This window comes from Thalassophryne amazonica, chromosome 2 (assembly GCF_902500255.1).
Source record: "Thalassophryne amazonica chromosome 2, fThaAma1.1, whole genome shotgun sequence".
NCBI lineage: Eukaryota > Metazoa > Chordata > Actinopteri > Batrachoidiformes > Batrachoididae > Thalassophryne > Thalassophryne amazonica.
The window spans coordinates 153,089,653-153,112,267 of record NC_047104.1 but is presented as its reverse complement, the minus strand read 5'-3'; the positions used below and the strand labels follow the sequence as shown (position 1 = coordinate 153,112,267).

General features: G+C 42.5%; 1 protein-coding gene across 2 annotated transcripts in view; it reads left to right on the top strand.

Moving 5' to 3' along the window:
* mpped2a (metallophosphoesterase domain containing 2a) overlaps nt 1-22,615 on the top strand; it is a 205,729-nt gene that overhangs the window by 100,709 nt on the left and 82,405 nt on the right. For both annotated transcript variants that reach the window (XM_034159500.1, XM_034159509.1), the window contains one exon: nt 3,343-3,568. In XM_034159500.1, the coding sequence (XP_034015391.1) occupies nt 3,343-3,568 (226 nt within the window). The remainder of the gene's footprint in view (nt 1-3,342; nt 3,569-22,615) is intronic.

The window sequence follows — 22,615 nt, the reverse complement described above, 5'->3', positions numbered from 1 at the left end:
AGGTTTTTATAAAACAAATATTTATGTTGATTGAAGTCAAGGAAGGTAGACTATAAACTGAGTATTGACAAAACTGGTTATTATTTTCATGTTAAGGTGACAGGGGGTTGTCAGCAGCTGCTGAAAGTAACTAATAAAGTAGTAATCTAATTTAGTTACTTTTAAAATTGAATAATCAGTTAAGTAAGTTACTTTTTCAAAGTAACTGTGGCAACACTGGTGCTCACAGACATAAGTAAAGTTAGTGATGGACAGTTTCAGTTCAGTTCCTGGTGTTGTATATGTTGTAGTAGCAAAGTCCACAGGTAACATTTCACTGAGATGTCTGTCAGTGTCATGTTTAAGAAACAAACAGTTAATGTTAAAGCACAATTTGTTGTCGTCAAAAAGTGAAGTAACATGATTTAAGTGAAATGTTTGTAAATAAAAACAAAGCTGTTGATATTTGTAGCAGTTACAGTCACAGGGGGTCGTTTTGACCGTTGGGGTTTTTACGTAATTATTGTATGGCCTTGCCTTACAATATAAAGCGCCTTGGGACAACTGTTTGTTGTGATTTGGCGCTATATAAAAAAATTGATTGATTGATATGATAAAATCTTTATCAAGTTGTTTTACCAATGAATATGGCTTTTTACACCCTTCAGAAAACCATACAACATTTATCATTTATAGGTATACGATAAAATCTTTATCAAGTTGTTTTACCAATGAATATGGCTTTTTACACCCTTCAGAAAACCATACAACATTTATCATTTATAGGCAGTGGTGGGCACACTTCCAATAATCCGATAACAGATAATTATCAAAGATAATGTTTTCATTATCGGATTATCTTTTTAGATAACTTTAAAAACCATTATCGGACCGATTATCCTCCGATTAATTTTTGTCCGATAACTTTTAAACTGATAAACAAAGTAAACAATGCTGAACAGCGACAAGCATTTTTAAAATTTAAAATCAGTTCAGCATCCATCTGTTAAAAGTTTTGTAACAGACACACAGTTATAACCTCTGCAAACAGAAGAGAGCTGCTTGTATGAAAAGCGTCTCAATCCTCTGCAGACAAAGGAGAAATGGCCAAAAAAAAAAACAAAAAAAAAAAAAAAACACCAGACCGATATGCTGGCAATATCACCCAAGTCATCCAGAGGCATACATTTTTAACTTATGGTTCAAATTTTAACCAAACTAATTTTGGACAAGTTATTTAAAATTACTGTCATGTCTTCATGTCTGAAGTTTTATAAAGTGAAAATATCAGATATATGTTTTAGTTTTAAAGTAATGTGCTAATTTTTAAGGTTTTGTGAGCACATGCTGTGCCCCGCAGTGCATTATGTGTACGATGATGTAATCTCAGTACGTCACGACAGGACAAATGCATTTGAGACACTCTGTTCAGGCTCCACGGACAACAGCATTAAACTCTAGTGCCTAAAACTCTTTTGAATATATTCTCTGCGTTTATAGACATTGGTTTTGTATTTGCGTTTGTTAAATTCCACGCATTTTAAATGTAGCAGACAGGGATTATCTGGAATTTTGTTTTCAAGGCCTCTACTGCCATCTACTGGCCAGTAGTGTTCATGGCAGTATTCACCCTAAGTACTAAGCATCTGGGAACTAGTAGATGGTAGTGTTCTATTTATTTTAACCCTGGTTATATCAGATGATTGTCAAATCAACTTTTTGGCTTTGCAAATGGCTTTTTTTTTTTTACAAATGAAGTTTAAAAACAAAACAACAGCAAAATAATAATAATAACATTACAAGCCAGCTCTGCAGTGTTTGCACAGGCACAGTGCAAGCATTTGGATGCTTGTAGCTTTTCAGCAGCAGGAAACCCTCACGATGGTCGCCGACCACAATAATATATCAAACAGGTTTGATTGATTCTCATTCGACCATACGATCGGCGATCAAGAGGTGGTCGTCAGATGTTGACCACAGCTTGATACTCCATGTACACTACACGATGCAGGACGCACGATTAACCTGAAACTCGGTCCAAAAAATTCCTGCATGAAAAATCATCTCGCACAGTGTAAAGCACGTTTTACAACATCATAAAACGTGCGCACATTCTCTCCACATGCAAAACATTTTGCGATGACACTTCCAGGGCTCCGTAAAAATGCCTGTTTTTACAAATAAAAAAATGGAATATTTTACAAATGCACGTTTATCTTTAAGCACCAACACACGACAGACGTCACATTAACGTGTTGGTTTACATAATGAATGAATGAACCAATCAGTGTTTAGCAGAGGCACTTTTACCTAGAATCCTTTGCGATCTGTCTGTTTGTTACAAAACCTCAGAATTAGTACATTATTCAACATTAAAAGATATATGTTATATTTTAACTTTGTACAAATGACAGAATTGACATTAATGGAGTTATTCGGTATATAATATTCGGTTATATCGGTAATCAAAACCATAACTCAGGATGACTTTATTTTTCAAGACCTCCGCCTGACCGGAGCATTGTAATTGATTGAGAGCTGGCTTTATGGCTGCTCTCAGGGGTGCCTCTATGCTGGGAGCGCTGTAGTAAACAAGAGCTTCCAGCAGGGGCAGAATGTTGAAAGAAAAAAGTGTGGTCTCATTGTTTGGGTCTGTTGTTATGTAAATGTGCCAGAGATAATATTGGAATTTATTGGTTATCTGTAACTTCCGATACATTTTTGGGTGGTTTATTGTTTTATCTTTATCGAAGATAACTTTTCAGTTATCTGATTATCTGTTATCGAAGTTAATTTTTTGGTTATCTGTGCCCACCACTGTTTATAGGTATACGATAAAATCGTTATCAAGTTGTTTTACCAATGAATATGGCTTTTTACACCCTTCAGAAAACCATACACATGTATGGTGTATGGAAGGGTGTATGGTTTTCTGAAGTGTGTATAAAGCCATATTCATTGGTGAACAACTTGATAACTGATAGTATTCATATTGCTACTTGGTATTGATGAGTACCCAAATGTAAGTACTTGTACTTGTCCTCGGTCTGGGAAAAAGTGGTATTTGTGCATCCTTAGTTTTCATATCTCTGATTGGCAAAAACTAACACCTGATTCAGATGCAAATCCCCCAAATTACCCAGAATCCCTTAAAAAACTCTATGCATGAAAAATTGTGTTGACCAGTGTTATACAATACCCGTCAGTTTCTACTGCCACGGTCTCCAGTTCTGACTTTTCATGTCAACCATGTTGGATAAATTTGAAGATTTTTGACCTCACTGGAGGATTATTTTCCAGACTTTGCTTTCTGCACTGGTTTATCTTCTCTACCCTCTCACTGGTTGCTCTTGTCTGTTCTAGGTGGCCTTCCCTACGAGTTTAAGGTGGTGGTAGCCGGGAACCACGAGCTGACCTTTGATAAGGACTTTATGACTGAGCTGGTCAAGCAGGATTACTACCGATTCCCCTCAGTCTCCAAACTCAAACCAGAGGACTTTGACAATGTCCAGTCGCTCCTCACAAACTGTGTGTACCTGCAGGATTCAGACGTCACCATAAAGGGATTCCGGATATACGGGGCACCATGGTAAGTGCACAGATCATCTGGCTCCACCCTGAGGTGTTCTTTCACTGCTTGCACCTCTCACAGGTGCTGAGGCATATTTCTCTTTTATGCTGTGGGTCCCTGAGGTGGAGGTGTGTTTGGCGCTTTTCCAGCTCCCACCTTGCAGTAACACTACACGGCTGTTCTTTGTCACTCAGAGGCCTCCCTGACATGCAGAATGTTAATCCCAGCTCACGCGTTCCCTTATATGAGCAAAGGACCTTCACCTGCGGCTTGTGCTTACATTACACCTGTGTTTTGACACGAGGTTAAGTGATACGCGTGGTACCGGGATGCTCTGTTAATAAGCTCTCAGCTGCGAGGAGGACTAAAGGAGGAGGGTGTGCATGAGCGAGGATCACTACAAGCAGCCTGCATTCAGCATTCCCCAGATAGGCAGATGGGAGTGTTGGTGAAGTGACTCGTGTTTGTACTCATGATGAATGAAAACTCTCCTGAGATCACTGCAAGAGCGAGTGATTCATAAATTCTTGTTCTTTCTTTTGTTTTAAGCCTCACAGAGCTGCATTAAAACTGTTGTCTGGGTTGAAGCTCAGCAATACTGCAGATCTAACTTTGATTTCATAGCGTTTTAAATAAGATATCGCTAGTACTGTACTGTCATCTGCCTTGTTCTTATATAAACACAGCCAAGAAATTGTGCTACTTTTCTGAAGAAAAACTGAGCATTTTAGCTGGCCTATAGTGTATGCATGATAGTTAATTTTTTATTATTTATTAATTAAATGATGTATTTAAATACAGATCATTATTATTATTATTATTATTATTATTATTATATGTTCAGGGTTCCTGCTTACGCTGTCCTGATGCACAATCAACAAGTATGGATGCAATACGAGGTCTGTTAGAAAAGTATCCGACCTTTTTATTTTATGCAAAAATATATGGATTTGATTCATATGTTTTTACGTCAGCCAAGCTTGAACCTTCGTGCGCATGCGTGAGTTTTTTCACGCCTGTCGGTTTCGTCATTCGTCTGTGGGCAGGCTTTGACTGAGCACTGGTCCAGCCCTCTCGTCGTTTTTTTCATTGCGAGGAAATGGCGGAATGATTTGGAGCTTTGTTCCATCAGAATTTTTTCAGAAACTGTAAGAGACAGGCAGCTGGAAACCATTCGGAAAATTCACATGGCTTTCGGTGAAAATTTTATGGGCTTCACAGACGTGTTACTACCGCTTTAATGATGGCTGACAATGGCGCGCGCCGCGCTCCAAGCCGCGATCGACAGGCAGAAACCACCATTTCATTTCTAAACGGATGGCTGTGTCGATCCCGGACCGTCGTGTGCAATTTCTCTGGTTATCACAAGAGCTGGACATCAGCCATTTTCCAGCAGATTTCACTTTTAATAAGAGATTTTGTCATGGAAAGCCGCGCGGAGGCTTCGCGCGTCACGACGGATTCGCTGATGGAGCGAGACAAAGAACACCTCCGTTTTGGAGTGTCAGGACAAGTTGGGACATGCCTATCTCGGCTTTCAGTGGCTTACCAGTCAAGTGAGTATAAGAGAAATTGTGGAGAGCTGGGCACTCAAAAACGGAGGTGTTCTTCGTCTCGCTCCATCAGCGAATCCGTCGTGACGCGCAAAGCCTCTGTGCGGCTTTCCATGACAAAATCTCTTGTTAAAAGTGAAATCTGCCGGAAAATGGCTGATGTCCAGCTCTTGTGATAACCAGAGAAATTGCACACGATGGTCCCGAAGCCATACAGCGATCCGTTTAGAAATGAAATGGTGGTTTCTGCCTGTCGATCATGGCTCGGAGCGCGGCGCACCATGCGCCATTGTGGGCCGTCCTTAAAGCTGTAGTAACACTCCGTAATCTCTGCATAAAATAAAAAGGTCGGATACTTTTCTCACAGACCTCGTATGTATTTTTTGCATAAAATAAAAATGTCTGATATTTTTCTCACAGACCTCGTATATAAAATGTACAACGTCTCCAGGATGCACATTTAAGAATTCTTGGGGAACTCCCGCACATTCAAATACGTTAAAAAAATTAACATAACTTTGTCTCTGTTTCAATCAATCAATCAATCAACTTTATTAATCCCACAAGGGGCAATTTCATTTGAGCAGTCCGTTTAAGAAGAAAATGTATATAACAACAATAAAACTAATAAAAACAAATAAAACAGACTTAAGAAGTTAAAATGAATAGCAAGAATAAATAAATAAATAAAAAACATGGCAGACCTAAAAGTCGAGTTGCTGAAGGTATAAATGGCTTTAAAAACCGGTTGGTTCTACACGCCAGGGACGCATAACGGCATCCTAAAGGAAGCAGAGTTTTGTCTGTTTCTCATTGCTGCCATCAGCAATTTGCTGCTCGTGTTCCTGCTGTCTACATTAGGCGGGGTCATCATGCTGTGTGTTTGAGCATCGATGTGTGTATGGCAGCGGTGAGCACAGCTAACCAAAAAGTTAGCTTTGATAACAGATAATCAGCTAACTGAAAAGTTATCTTTTATAAAACTAAACCAATAAACCACCCAAAAATTTATCGGAAGCTACAGATAACTGATAACTTACAGTATTGTCTCCGGTACTTTCAACTACTAACGAGGTGATTTGAGTTTTAACACCACGATTCTAGTAGCATCAAAGGCGACCACAGACCCAAACAGTGAGTCAGCACTCCTGTCTTTGAGCGCCCTACCCACTGCTGGAAGTTCCAGTTTACTACATACCTTCCAGCAGTGAAGCAGTTGAGAGAAGCCATAAAGCTCAACTCTCTACTCAATAACAATGTTGCCATGAGGCAGAGGTCTTGGAAAATAAAGCAGTGCTGACTTAGGGTTTGGACTTATAAATAAAATTACTATAGATAGAATAACTCCATTAATGTCAATGTCAATTCTGTCATTTGTACAAAGATAAAATATAACATATCTTTTAATTTAAAATAATCCACTAATTCTGAAGTTTTGTAACAAACACAGACAGATGCCAAAGGGATTATGGGTAAAATGTGCCTCCGCTAACACTGATTGGTTGACTTATTCATTCCATGTAAAAACCAACATGTTAATGTGAGCTGTGTATTGGTGTTTACAGATAAATGTGATTTTGTAAAATATGCCTTTTTTTTATTGGTAAAAAAGCCATTTACAAAAAGCCAAAAAGTCAAGTTGTGAACTGATTTGAGAACCGTCTGATATAACTGGGGTCAAAATAAATAGAACACTGCCATCTACTGGCGTCCAGACGCTCATACTGCCATGAACACTACTGGCCAGTAGATGGCAGTAGAGACCGTGAAAACTTGTCAAAACAAAATTCCAAATAATCCGTGTCTGCTACGTTTAAGATGCGTTGAATTTAATAAACGCAAACTGAATTTCAGACATTATACATATTACTCTGGAACAAAGACGACAGACAGTGTTTGACATAAGCAGGACTCTAAATACCAAACAGGAATTGATTGCAATGATTCCAATTGAAAATAATGGAGGAGCAACCTGGGCTTCTTCTGGCATTTTTACATAAAACAAACACAATCACAACATCTATAAACCCAGAGAATATATTTACAAGAGATTTAGGCGCAATATACAAATGGTTTAATGCAGTTGTCCGTGTGGAGCCTGATCATAGCGTCTCAAATGCATTTCTTCTGTTGTGACTGTACTGAGATTATCCATAATGCACCTGGACACAGTGTGTCCACACTAAAACCTTCAAAATTAGTGCATTACTTTAAAACTAAAACATATATCTGATATTTTCACTTTATAAAACTTCAGACATGACGTTCATTTAAATATCTTGTATGAAATTAGTTTGGTTAAAATTTTAACCATAAGTTAAAATGGTATGCCTCTGGATGACTTGGGTGATATTGCCATCGTATCAGTATGGGGTCAAAAGAAATGAGCTTTTTCTTTTCTGTGACCAGTTCTTCTTTGCCAGCAGACAGAGTGGTTTGTTTTGGAACCAGCTCTCCTCTGTTTGCAGATGATAGAATTGCACGTCTACTACAAAACATTTAACAGGTAGGTCCTCAACTGATTTTAGACTTAATACATGTTTGTAAGTGTTAAGCTTTGTTCATCATGACTGCAAAAATATGTTAGTGGTTTAAAAATGCTCTGGTACCCAACTCCTGGAGAGGGGCTGGACGCTTCATTTTTCTGGCGTTGCCCACGGGGAGAGGCGGAGAGCTGGGGTCGCATTGCTTATTGCTCCCCAGCTCAGTCGCCATGTGTTGGAGTTCACTCCAGTGAACGAGAGGGTCGCATCCCTACGCCTTTGGGTTGGGGACAGGTTTTTCACCGTTGTCTCGGCCTACGGGCCGAGCGGCAATGCAGAGTACCCAACCTTCTTGGAGTCCCTGGGAGGGGTACTAGATATCGCTCCGACTGGGGACTCCATTGTTATCCTGGGGGATTTCAATGCCCATGTGAGCGGCGACAGTGAGACCTGGAGGGGGGTGATCGGGAAGCACAGCCTCCCCGATCTGAACCCGAATGGTGTTCATTTGTTGGACTTCTGTGCTAGTCACAGTTTGTCCATCACGAACACCATGTTCGAGCACAAGGGTGTCCATAATATGTGCACGTGGCACCAGGACACCCTGAGCCGGAGGTCGATGATCGACTTTGTAGTCATATCATCTGACCTTCGGCCACGTGTCTCGGACACTCGAGTGAAGAGAGGGGCAGAGCTGTCGACCGATCACCACCTGGTGGTGAGTTGGATCCGCTGGGAGGGGAGGAAGCTGGTCAGACCTGGCAGGCCCAAACGTATCGTGAGGGTCTGCTGGGAACGACTGGCGGAACCCTCTGTCAGCGAGGTCTTCAACTCCCACCTCCGTGAGAGCTTCTCCCAGATCCTGGGGGAGGTTGGAGACATGGAATCCGAGTGGACCATGTTCTCCACCTCCATTGTTGATGCGGTCGCTCGTAGCTGTGGTCACAAGGTCTCTGGTGCCTGTCGCGGCAGCAATCTCCGAAACCAGTGGTGGACGCCGGAAGTAAGGGATGCCGTCAAGCTGAAGAAAGGTCCTACTTATGTTTGTTGGTAGGTGGGACCCCGGAGGCAGCTGACAGGTACCGGCAGGCCAAGCGTGCCGCAGCCCGTGCGGTTGCAGAGGCAAAAACTCGGGTCTGGGAGGAGTTCGGGGAGGCCATGGAGGAGGACTATCGGTCGGCCTCGAAGAGATTCTGGCAAACCGTCCGACGCCTTAGGAGGCAGAAGCAGTTCTCCACCAGCACTGTTTACGGTGTGGGTGGGGAGCTGTTGACCCTGACTGGGGATGTTGTCGGTGGAAAGAATACTTCGAGGATCTCCTCAATCCCATCATCACGTCTTCCGAAGAGGAAGCAGAGACTGGGGACTCAGAGGCGGACTCATCCATTACCCACGCCAAAGTCACCGAGGTGGTTAGAAAGCTCCTCGGTGGCAAGGCGCCTGGGGTGGATGAAGTCTGTCCTGAGTACCTTAAGTCTCTGGATGCTGTGGGACTGTCTTGGCTGACACGCCTCTGCAACATCGCGTGGCGATCGGGGACAGTGCCTCTGGATTGGCAGACCGGGGTGGTGGTCCCTCTGTTTAAGAAGGGGGACCGGAGGGTGTGTTCCAACTATAGGGGGATCACACTCCTCAGCGTCCCCGGTAAGGTCTATTCTAGAGTACTGGAGAGGAGAATTCGACCGATGGTCGAACCTCGGATTCAGGAGGAGCAGTGTGGTTTTCGTCCTGGTCGCGGCACACTGGACCAGCTCTACACGCTCCATCGGGTGCTCGAGGGTTCATGGGAGTTCGTCCAACCAGTCCACATCTGTTTTGTGGATCTGGAGAAGGTGATCGACCGTGTCCCTCGGGGCACCCTGTGGGGGGTGCCCCGGGAGTACGGGGTCCGGGGTCCCTGTACTACCGCAGCAGGAGCGTGGTTCGCATTGCCGGTAGTAAGTCAAACCTGTTTCCAGTGCACGTTGCCCTCCGCCAGGGCTGCCCTTTGTCACCGGTTCTATTCATTATTTTTATGGACAGAATTTCTAGGCGCAGCCAGGGTGTAGAGGGGGTCTGGTTTGGGAACCACAGAATCTCATCTCTGCTGTTTGCGGATGATGTGGTTCTATTGGCTTCGTCAAATCAGGACGTTCAGCGTGCACTGGGGCAGTTTGCAGCAGAGTGTGAAGTGTCCGGGATGAAAATCAGCACCTCCAAATCCGAGGCCATGGTTCTTGACCGGAAAAAAGTGCTTTGCCCTCTTCAGGTCGGTGGAGTGTCCTGGCCTCAAGTGGAGGAGTTTCAGTATCTCGATTTACCGATTGATCTACGTTCCGATCCTCACCTATGGTCATGAGATTTTGCTCATGACCGAAAGAACGAGATCGCGAGTACAAGCGGCCGAGATGAGTTTCCTCTGCAGGGTGGCTGGGCGCTCCCTTAGAGATAGGGTGAGCAGCTCGGTCACTCGGGAGGAGCTTGGAGTCGAGCCACTGCTCCTCCACGTCGAAAGGAGTCAGTTGAGGTGGCTCGGGCATCTTTTCCGGATGCCCCCTGGACGCCTCGCTGGAGAGGTTTTCTGGGCACATCCCATTGGGAGGAGGCCCCGGGGAACACCCAGGACACGCTGGAGGGACTACATCTCTCGGCTGGCTTGGGGACACCTTGGGGTTCCCCCGAAGTAGCTGGGGGAGGTGTGTGTGAATCGGGAGGTCTGGGCGGCTTTGCTTGAGCTGCTGCCCCCGCGACCCGACTCCGGATAAAGCAGAAGAAAATGGATGGATGGATGGTTTTCAAAGTTAGCTGACATTTTTCAAGAGTCGTAAGAGTAGTTATGCAAAGTTTCTATAATGATTTGGAATGGTGTGTGAGTCCAGAATGTAATTATTAGTGTCCAGTTGTCACTGTTGTTAGGTAATATCCGTAGTTTCTCCAAAATGTTAGTCCTATCAATATTCAGTTTTGGCGGCGTTCATCCTTGACCCAAATATATAAAACCAAAAGGCAAATGTCAGCTCTCCCCAGTTTGTCCATGATTGAAGCCATGCATGCATACATGTACACAGATGCCTCTTAACTTTTAATGTATGGATTTTAAAGTGCATCAATTGTGTGTCCTTTAAGAGCTTAGAAGTAAAAAGAACTTTGTGTTCTCGTTGACATTTTGCGCTCGAGTAGTTACTTGACCACGTTGGTTGTATAGAATTAAGAAAGCACAGGTTAACAAAGGTCACAAATGGTCAAAATCAAATAGCGTCTACATATGAGCTATCAAAGAAATTAAGTTCAAGTGGTTGCCTGTGTTGAAAGTTGTCATTTTGTTGCAAGATTAAAATCAAATATATTGATGAGGAAGGCACTAATGATCAAATCTCAATTTAATAAACCCACTTTAGACTCAAAGTTGCTGGCAAACTACAGACCAATTTCCAATTTCAGGCATGTCATCCTCAAATTTTCACGTGTTGAATTAATTTTGGCACCCCTCGCCAATCTTGCTCCTGCACCCGAGTAATTGGTGGCAGCAATGTGCACATGTTGGTTGTCAATAGCCAGTAAACCGCATCTGGTGTATAATAATAATAATAATAATAATAATAATATACAAATAATGAATGTTTTCTCATTTGTGCAATGGAAAGAATATTTCATGAGGTGAAAGATGGAATGTTCCATCTTTCACCTCATGAAATATAATTACGAGGTCTATTAGAAAAGTATCCGACCTTATTATTTTTTTCAAAAACCATATGGATTTGAATCACGTGTGATTACATCAGACATTTTTTTTGCTCTTGCTTGCCTCTACTGGTGGTTGGCTCTCACTGTGGTATTGTATCACTTCCTGTTCCGGAGCACAGCGGTGTTTTGCTGTATCTGTTAGCTGTTTAATCTACGCAGTTAGATTGATCTAGTTACCTAGATAACGATTTGTTTCACAGTGTTATCTTCACGTGCCTTAACTAAAGCACTCCCTCTGCTGAATCACCTCTAAATTATTTACACGTTATTCACTTTGCGTGTTTTTAGGAATCCGCTAGCTTAGCGCAGCTACTAGCTCTTAGCCGGTTTAGCATGGCAGCTTCTCCTGTCTCTCCCGCACTTTTCTGCGCTGGGTGTGAAATGTTTAGTTATTCCTCGGCCTCCTTTAGCAGTAATGGTACTTGTAATAAGTGTAGCTTATTCGTAGCTTTGGAGGCCAGGCTGGGCTAATTGGAGACTCGGCTCCGCACCGTGGAAAATTCTACAGCTAGCCAGGCCCCTGTAGTCGGTGCGGACCAAGGTAGCTTAGCCGCCGTTAGTTTCCCTCTGGCAGATCCCGAGCAGCCGGGAAAGCAGGCCGACTGGGTGACTGTGAGGAGGAAGTGTAGTCCTAAACAGAAGCCCCGTGTACACCGCCAACCCATTCACATTTCTAACCGTTTTTCCCCACTCGGCCACACACCCGCCGAGGATCAAACTCTGGTTATTGGCGACTCTGTTTTGAGAAATGTGAAGTTAGCGACACCAGCAACCATAGTCAATTGTCTTCCGGGGGCCAGAGCAGGCGACATTGAAGGAAATTTGAAACTGCTGGCTAAGGCTAAGCGTAAATTCGGTAAGATTGTAATTCACGTCGGCAGTAATGACACCCGGTTACGCCAATCGGAGGTCACTAAAATTAACATTGAATCGGTGTGTAACTTTGCAAAAACAATGTCGGACTCTGTAGTTTTCTCTGGGCCCCTCCCCAATCGGACCGGGAGTGACATGTTTAGCCGCATTTTCTCCTTGAATTGCTGGCTGTCTGAGTGGTGTCCAAAAAATGAGGTGGGCTTCATAGATAATTGGCAAATCTTCTGGGGAAAACCTGGTCTTGTTAGGAGAGACGGCATCCATCCCACTTTGGATGGAGCAGCTCTCATTTCTAGAAATCTGGCCAATTTTCTTAAATCCTCCAAACCGTGACTATCCAGGGTTGGGACCAGGAAGCAGAGTTGTAGTCTTACACACCTCTCTGCAGCTTCTCTCCCCCTGCCATCCCCTCATTACGCCATCCCCGTAGAGATGGTGCCTGCTCCCAGACTACCAATAACCAGCAAAAATCTATTTAAGCATAAAAATTCAAAAAGAAAAAATAATATAGCACCTTCAACTGCACCACAGACTAAAACAGTTAAATGTGGTCTATTAAACATTAGGTCTCTCTCTTCTAAGTCCCTGTTAGTAAATGATATAATAATTGATCAACATATTGATTTATTCTGCCTTACAGAAACCTGGTTACAGCAGGATGAATATGTTAGTTTAAATGAGTCAACACCCCCGAGTCACACTAACTGCCAGAACGCTCGTAGCACGGGCCGAGGCGGAGGATTAGCAGCAATCTTCCATTCCAGCTTATTAATTAATCAAAAACCCAGACAGAGCTTTAATTCATTTGAAAGCTTGACTTTTAGTCTTGTCTATCCAGATTGGAAGTCCCAAAAACCAGTTTTATTTGTTGTTATCTATCGTCCTCCTGGTCGTTACTGTGAGTTTCTCTGTGAATTTTCAGAACTTTTGTCTGACTTAGTGCTTAGCTCAGATAAGATAATTATAGTGGGCGATTTTAACATCCACACAGATGCTGAGAATGACAGCCTCAACACTGCATTTAATCTATTATTAGACTCAATTGGCTTTGCTCAAAATGTAAATGAGTCCACCCACCACTTTAATCATATCTTAGATCTTGTTCTGACTTATGGTATGGAAATTGAAGACTTAACAGTATTCCCTGAAAACTCCCTTCTGTCTGATCATTTCTTAATAACATTTACATTTACTCTGATGGACTACCCAGCTGTGGGGAATAAGTTTCATTACACTAGAAGTCTTTCAGAAAGCGCTGTAACTAGGTTTAAGGATATGTTTCCTTCTTTATGTTCCCTAATGCCATATACCAACACAGTGCAGAGTAGCTACCTAAACTCTGTAAGTGAGATAGAGTATCTCGTCAGTAGTTTTACATCCTCATTGAAGACAACTTTGGATGCTGTAGCTCCTCTGAAAAAGAGAGCTTTAAATCAAAAGTGCCTGACTCCGTGGTATAACTCACAAACTCGCAGCTTAAAGCAGATAACCCGTACGTTGGAGAGGAAATGGCATCTCACTAATTTAGAAGATCTTCACTTAGCCTGGAAAAAGAGTCTGTTACTCTATAAAAAAGCCCTCCGTAAAGCTAGGACATCTTACTACTCATCACTAATTGAAGAAAATAAGAACAACCCCAGGTTTCTTTTCAGCACTGTAGCCAGGCTGACAAAGAGTCAGAGCTCTATTGAGCCGAGTATTCCTTTAACTTTAACTAGTAATGACTTCATGACTTTCTTTGCTAATAAAATTTTAACTATTAGAGAAAAAATTACCCATAACCATCCCAAAGACGTATCGTTATCTTTGGCTGCTTTCAGTGATGCCGGTATTTGGTTAGACTCTTTCTCTCAGATTGTTCTGTCTGAGTTATTTTCATTAGTTACTTCATCCAAACCATCAACATGTCTATTAGACCCCATTCCTACCAGGCTGCTCAAGGAAACCCTACCATTATTTAATGCTTCGATCTTAAATATGATCAATCTATCTTTATTAGTTGGCTATGTACCACAGGCTTTTAAGGTGGCAGTAATTAAACCATTACTTAAAAAGCCATCACTTGACCCAGCTATCTTAGCTAATTATAGGCCAATCTCCAACCTTCCTTTTCTCTCAAAAATTCTTGAAAGGGTAGTTGTAAAACAGCTAACTGATCATCAGGGAGACAGACACCCTCTCTACTTTTAAGATTAGGCTTAAAACTTTCCTTTTTGCTAAAGCTTATAGTTAGGGCTGGATCAGGTGACCCTGAACCATCCCTTAGTTATGCTGCTATAGATGTAGACTGCTGGGGGGTTCCCATGATGCACTGTTTCTTTCTCTTTTTGCTCTGTATGCACCACTCTGCATTTAATCATTAGTGATCGATCTCTGCTCCCCTCCACAGCATGTCTTTTTCCTGGTTCTCTCCCTCAGCCCCAACCAGTCCCAGCAGAAGACTGCCCCTCCCTGAGCCTGGTTCTGCTGGAGGTTTCTTCCTGTTAAAAGGGAGTTTTTCCTTCCCACTGTAGCCAAGTGCTTGCTCACAGGGGGTCGTTTTGACCGTTGGGGTTTTACATAATTATTGTATGGCCTTGCCTTACAATATAAAGTGCCTTGGGGCAACTGTTTGTTGTGATTTGGCGCTATATAAAAAAATTGATTGATTGATTGAATTGATTGATTGATATTAAACAAATATGTAAGACTGCTTTTTTGCATTTACGCAATATCTCTAAAATTAGAAAGGTCTTGTCTCAGAGTGATGCTGAAAAACTAATTCATGCATTTATTTCCTCTAGGCTGGACTATTGTAATTCATTATTATCAGGTTGTCCTAAAAGTTCCCTGAAAAGCCTTCAGTTAATTCAAAATGCTGCAGCTAGAGTACTAACGGGGACTAGAAGGAGAGAGCATATCTCACCCATATTGGCCTCTCTTCATTGGCTTCTTGTTAATTCTAGAATAGAATTTAAAATTCTTCTTCTTACTTATAAGGTTTTGAATAATCAGGTCCCTTCTTATCTTAGCGACCTCATAGTACCATATCACCCCAATAGAGCGCTTTGCTCTCAGACTGCAGGCTTACTTGTAGTTCCTAGGGTTCGTAAGAGTAGAATGGTTGGCAGAGCCTTCAGCTTTCAGGCTCCTCTCCTGTGGAACCAGCTCCCAATTCGGATCAGGGAGACAGACACCCTCTCTACTTTTAAGATTAGGCTTAAAACTTTCCTTTTTGCTAAAGCTTATAGTTAGGGCTGGATCAGGTGACCTTGAACCATCCCTTAGTTATGCTGCTATAGACTTAGACTGCTGGGGGGTTCCCATGATGCACTGAGTGTTTCTTTCTCTTTTTGCTCTGTATGCACCACTCTGCATTTAATCATTGATTGATCTCTGCTCCCCTCCACAGCATGTCTTTTTCCTGGTTCTCTCCCTCAGCCCCAACCAGTCCCAGCAGAAGACTGCCCCTCCCTGAGCCTGGTTCTGCTGGAGGTTTCTTCCTGTTAAAAGGGAGTTTTTCCTTCCCACTGTCGCCAAGTGCTTGCTCACAGGGGGTCGTTTTGACCATTGGGGTTTTTACGTAATTATTGTATGGCCTTGCCTTACAATATAAAGTGCCTTGGGGCAACTGTTTGTTGTGATTTGGTGCTATATAAATAAAATTGATTGATTGATTGACATGCTTGAACCCTCGTGGGCATGCAAGAGTTTTTTCATGCCTGTCGGTTACATCATTCGCCTGTGGGAAGTCTTTGAGTGAGGAGTGGCCCACCCTCTCGTCGATTTTTTCATTGTTTAGGAATGGCTCAGAGACTGCTGCTTTGTTTGATCAAAATTTTTTCAAAACTGTAAGGCACAACTGAGTGGACACCATTCGATAAATTCAGCTGGTTTTCGGTAAAAATTTTAACGGCTGATGAGAGATTTTGGTCTGGTAGTGTCGCCGTAAGGACGGCCCACGGCGCCTGACAGCGATCTGCGCTTCGAGGCGGCAGCGTCTCGCCGTTTCAAGTTGAAAACTTCCACATTTCAGTCTCTGTTGACCCAGTAAGTCATCAGAGAACAGAGAACTTTCAGAAGAAGTCGGCATGAGGAGTTTATTCGGACATTCCATTGTTAACGGACATTTTGTAATGAAAGAACGTGCGGGCAGAGTTGCATGTCGGGCCGGACCCGACCGCGACAGGAAAAACACCTCCGTTGGAAACCTTAACGGGCAAGTTGGAACATGCCCAAGCTGTTAAACAATTTCTCAGTTACTCACTTGTTGAAAGTCATCAAAAGCCGCCTGAATTTTACAAATGGTTTTCAACACGGAGGTGTTTTTCCTGTCGCGGCGCACACAGATTTGCCGAGTCGTCATGGAAACGACTCGGCGAATTTGCGCGCACGTCTTTCATTAAAAAATGTCCTTAAACAGTGGAATGTCCGCATAAAGTCCTCATGCCGGCCTCTTCTGAATCTTCTCTGTTCTCTCACGACCTCCTGGGTCAACAGAGCCTTAAATTAGGATGTTTTTAGGTCGAAACAGGCCGACGACCGTGCCTGGAAGCGCTGCATGACGTCCCGCTCCGTGGGAAGTCCTTACAGCGACAGAAACACCCCATAATCTCTCATCAGCCGTTAAACCTTTCACCGAAAACCAGCTGAATTTCTCGAATAGTGTCCACTCGGATATTCCTCACAGGTCCAGAAAAAATTTTGATAAAGCAACGCGCGCCGTCTCGAGCAGCGTGTGAAACAAACGAATTCAGCTGAGAGGGCGGGACCACATCTCACTCGAGGCCTGCCCACAGGGAAATGACGTCACCGACACGCGTGAAAAAACTCACGCATGCGCATGAGGGTTCATGATTGGTGTAATCGCATGTCATTCAAATCCATATAGTTTTTTTTTTTTTTTTTGTAAAACTGCCGGTTAGTTTTATAAGATACTTCGTATATACACCAAAATAGATCTTTGTCAGTAGGGGTGGTGGCCAAGTGGTTAATGCACTTGGTGTCAGTGTGGAAGGTTCCAGGTTCGAATCCCACCCCTACCACATTTCTTCATGTAATGTGGAGTTGCATCAGGAAGTGCAAACGGCGTAAAACTTGTGCCAATTCAACATGCAGATCCACCTTGGATTTGCTGTGGCGACACCGAGTGCGAACAAGGGAGCAGCCGAAGGGACTTACTTTACTAAAATACATCTTTGTCATTTCATTGGTGGATTCTATGTCATGTGACATTCATTAATTGCACCAGTGCGTGACTGACATCACTGGCGTACCTTTGTTACTAAACAATGTCTGTAAGTTTTTCTCAAAAGCATTTCCTTTCAGACCTTGACACAAGTGTAACTCCATACCTCTGAGCTGAGCTCTTGCTGCGCTGCACGTCAGCATCAATGTCATTCATAAAGAACGCAGAATGTCTCATTTTGGGAGGAAAAAACGTTTTAGTCTGTTGTAGTTTGTTGTCTGTGTTACAACGTTTGGAAAGAGGTGTCATTTGATTTAAAACAGTGATTCGCTTTGAAGTTACTAATTCTGGCCGGACTCTGACTTGACTCGGTAGAGAGCGGCGCAGTGTTTAGAGCTGTGTGAACAGAACGGAGGACGATTCTCGTTTCTTGCCCACAACAAGACAGGAGTCCCAGTTAGTGACTTTAATCCGCACAAAAGTGACTCATGATTGACATTTTTAAATGGCTTTGAGAGGGGTTAAGAAGCAGACTTGCCGCTTCTGAAAAGCAGCGAAGCAGAGAACCAATGAAGCAGGGGGTTGGAGCTCTGCTTCATTGCTTCAAGCTTCAAGAACAGCCACTGCAGAAGCGGTTGAGTACAGACCCGCTGCAGGGTCTGAATCAATGTAGAGAAATTATTATTTTCCCCCAAAAAAACCTTCAAAAGCACCTGCTCTGAAGAACCAGTAAGGGAATCATTTAGCAAAAAGGCTATTGATGTCGGTGGATCGAATAATTTTTTAACGATTCTCGAAAAGAACCGGTTCTCGATGCCCGTCCCTAGGTACTATCTGCGGTACATTTTTCTCTCATTCATTTCACACTATTGCACAGCTCCATTAGCTTCTCAGAAAAATGCTTCCATGGCACGAGGAAGCTTAATCCAAGACCTGCAGTATTCCCAGAGTCCTTTAGCAGCTGTTGAATCGCTGTCAAATGAAGAATTGGCCACGTTCTTGTCACAACTTTTCGATGGATTTAAGAAAGCAGGCATTTCCAGACACCATTAAAAGCTTTACCGAGAAGAAATATCTAACAGTAAGTAAAATACCAAATGATGCAGATCTATTTAGGTGTCTTATAAAAAAAAATAGCCTAATGAATGTTTTCCATTTGTGCAGTATTGTCCTTGAACCTACATATTGGAAAGGTTTCTAGGACCGCTCATAGACATCTGTGTCTTCTATAATTGGCCACTATGTATCTTTTTATGGTTTATTTTATAAGAATAGGACTTGTCTTCAGAGGATTCAGATTATCACTATTAGAGTTTTGTCAAGAAATGGAGGTTTTTGACCACATTACACCTGTGGGGACCTCCCTGTGAGTGTGAGAGCAGATTTTAAGGTTTTGTTGCTGGCTTATACATTTTTTTTTTTTTTTTTTTTTTATGGTTGTGCACGCATTTAGCTTGTAGAACTTGTGGAGCGTTATGCACCATCTTCTGCTTCGCGGTGTCGGTATATTTTATGTTCCTCTGGTTAAGATGTCGGCAGTCTGCCGAGCATTTTGCTTATGATGCTCTGACTTTGTGGAATAATCTGCCAGTAGATATTAGCAAATCAAATTCTGTTGAATCATTTAATGCCAACCTAAAAACATTTTTTGTGTTTCTTATAAATAATGCATAGTTTTAATTTATTTAAGATAAATTTCATGCATGAAAAACAGTCATGAAAGGGGTGTAGAATAGTCACATGATGAAGGTTGTTAAAAAAAAGTAACCCTTGAAAACAACTGAAAATTTGCCAGAAAAATTGAGTATTGCATGAAGCTACCAGATAAACTTTACCACAGATCAGAACATGTTTCATATCTTTTGTGCCACCGGCACAACCTGTCACACCAGTGTTTATATAAACTGCAAAATTGTTACCCCTGCTGATTCAGTATGTCAGGTTGTAGTTGGAAGCAGTAGACTTGACTGGCTGCTGCATTTTTTTTTTGATGTATGATTCAACTTCACTGCTTGTATTGTTGGAATGTAGTGTTCTGTGTGTGTGTCTCGATATCTGACACATATATATCTGGGGAGTCCCCCTGTTTTGGGATAACAGCAGAACTTGGTAATGTTTTTCTTCATCTCTTGCAATGTACCATTTTTAAATTGCAAAATGGTTTGAGTGTATTTGCTATAACTTAAATTGTTGGTGGAGGTAATAATTACAATATTTTTGTTTGCTTTCAATAGCCTGGAACCCACAATTTTTCATATATCATTATGAAATTTTTACTGTAGATTTATATCCTGATAGGCAAGAACTGATTGATTTTTCAAAGTCAAGGTTAGGAAAAATCTTGGAAATATTGAAAATCCCTATCCTTTAACATTAAAAGAATTTTCAAAAATTCATAACTCTGTCTTTCATATGTGAGAGTGCTTTGTAGGATGGTATCCTTTATCGACTGACAACGTTTGATCCTGATCTGATCCATATTACAGAATTTGTGGCTATTTAAATTTAACATTGAAAGCCCCATTTAATGTATATTTTACATTGTACAAGGTTTGTTAGAAAAGTATCCAACCTTTTTATTTTTTTCAAAAACCATATGGATTTGAATCACGTGTGATTGCATCAGCCAAGCTTGAACCTTCGTGCGTATGCGTGAGTTTTTTCACGCCTGTCGGTTGCGTCATTCGCCTGTGAGCAGGCCTTGTGTGAGCACTGGTCCACCCCTCTCGTCGTTTTTTTATTGCGAATAAATGTCTGAACGATTTGTAGCTTTGCTGCATCAATTTTTTTCCAGAAACTGAGAGAGACCTCCAGGTGGACACCGTTCGGAAAATTAATATGGCTTTCAGGGACGATTTTATGGGGATTACACAGATTAAGGAGTGATCCAGATGGTTTAAAGACCGCCCATAACTGCTGTCACAAAGATTACGTTAGTAACACATGATGCTGTCATGGTTTAAAATCCTGCAGGGCAGCAAGGTCCCCCTGCTCAAGCCAGCACATGTCCAGGCCCATTTGAAGTTCACCAGTGACCATCTGGATGATCCAGAGGAGGCATGGGAGAAGGTCATGTGGTCAGATGAGACCAGAACAGAGCTTTTTGGAATCAACTCCACTTACCATGTTTAGAGGATGAGAACAACCCCAACAAAACCATCCCAACAGTGAAGCATGAGGGTGGAAACATCATGCTCTGGGGGTGCTTTTCTGCAAAGGGGACAGGACGACTGCACTGTATTGAAGGGAGGATGGATGGGGTCATGTATTGCATGATTTTGGCAAACAACCTCCTTCCCTCAGTAAGAGCATTGAAGATGGGTCATGGCTGGGTCTTCCAGCATGACAATGACCCCAAACACACAGCCAGGGCAACTAAGGAGGGGCTCCGTAAGAAGCATTTCAAGGTCCTGGAGTGGCCTGGCCAGTCTCCAGACCTGAACTCAATAGAAAATCTTTGGAGGGAGCTAAAACTCCAAACATGAAAGATCTAGAGAAGATCTGTATGGAGGAGTGGAACAAAATCCCTGCTGCAGTGTGTGAAAACCTGGTGAAAAACTACAGGAAACATTTGACCTCTGTAATTGCAAACAAAGGCTACTGTACCAAATATTAACATTGATTTTCACAGGTGTTCAACTACTTATTTGCAGCAGTAACATACAAATAAATTATTTAAAAAAATCATACATTGTGATTTCCGGATTTTTTTTTAGATTATGTCTCTCACAGTGGACATGCACCTAAGATGAAAATTTCAGACCCCTCCATGATTTCTAAGTGGGAGAACTTGCAAAATTGCAGGGTGTTCAAATACTTATTTTCCTCACTGTATATAAATATGAGGTCTAAATACAATGTTTTGAGTTAACATTTCACAAAATGGGGATAATGTCTCATTGGTTTGTTTTTGCTTCCCGATCACTGATTATCTACTTTGTGTAACGCAGGTGTGTGTGTGTGTGTGTGTGTGTGTGTGTGTGTGTGTGTGTGTGTGTGTGTGTGTGTGTGTGTGTGAGGCCTGAAGCTGGTCCCTATCCTCCTTTGACTCCATCCACTCTGCACTCAGGGGTTCTCACAAGTCCTAAAATAGCTGCTGAAGTCACACTTCCATCCTTTTAGCAGCTATAATTAGCAGATTGGTAGCCAGACGACAGAAGTGGGGACAACAGGATAGCGGGGGGGGGGGGGGGGGGGGGGGGGATATCCCAGCATTCCTTAGACATCACAGCAGCAGGAAGAAGAGATTGTCGTGTCTCTCCATCCAGCTGCTTCTTTCCCATCTTTCTGTTGATGGTGGGAAGGATGCTGCTCCTCCCTGGTGTCTGGTTAGTGTGAGAGTTGCTAAGTGTCTGTTGTGACAGCTGGAGGTCTCGTGGGGGCTGCGGTGGACAGCTCGGCTGCCTCACCCCCTTCACACCCATTTGCCACTGTGGCCTGAGGTCTGGCCTGCTTGTCCACTGTGAGGTCTCACTTAGCCCCGCACTGACCCCTCACTTCATCAGCAGCACACCGGCTCACCTTCTGGGTGGCCGAGTGCCGCCGAGCACCGCTTACTGAAGCTGGGTCATGACAACATCGTTCAAGAAATGTACCACTTAACTACTGCCTGATAAACGCCACTGTGGCTGAGGGGCTCTGGTTCCCTGCTCAGGCTTCAGAGCCACATGATACTGAAAGATTTTCACCTCAGGCGGCAGTTCATTGGGAAGCAACCGATCCTCGCTGTCATATGGGGAACCTATTTATTGTTTTCCTCATCAGTTAACTTGTCAGTTGTTTTTAGAAGTGTTTAATGTCCACAACAGTTTCATACAGCAAAAAAAGTCTTCGTAATAACTTGTGTTGTCTCGGGTTGGGTAGTGGTAACTTATTTCTAAAATCTCAGTCTGCGGTGAAACATCATGAGGGACAATGAAATATGTCAGGGATGTGGTGGAATGCTTTGTACACAATTTGTTTACTTTGTTTACAAAATATCTATAAATTGAATAATACATTACTATTTAACAATAATGTTGTATGTACAAGTTTGGGCACCCTTGATGATTTCCACGATTTTCCTTTATAAATCATTGGTTGTCTGCATCAGCAATTTCAGTTAAATGTATCATGTAGCAGACAAACACAGTGATATTTGAGAAGTGAAATGAAGTTTATAGGATTTACAGAAAATGTGCAATAATTCTTTAAACAAAATTAGGCAGGTGCATAAATTTGGGCACCCTAACAGAAAAAATACATCAATATTTAGTAGATCCTCCTT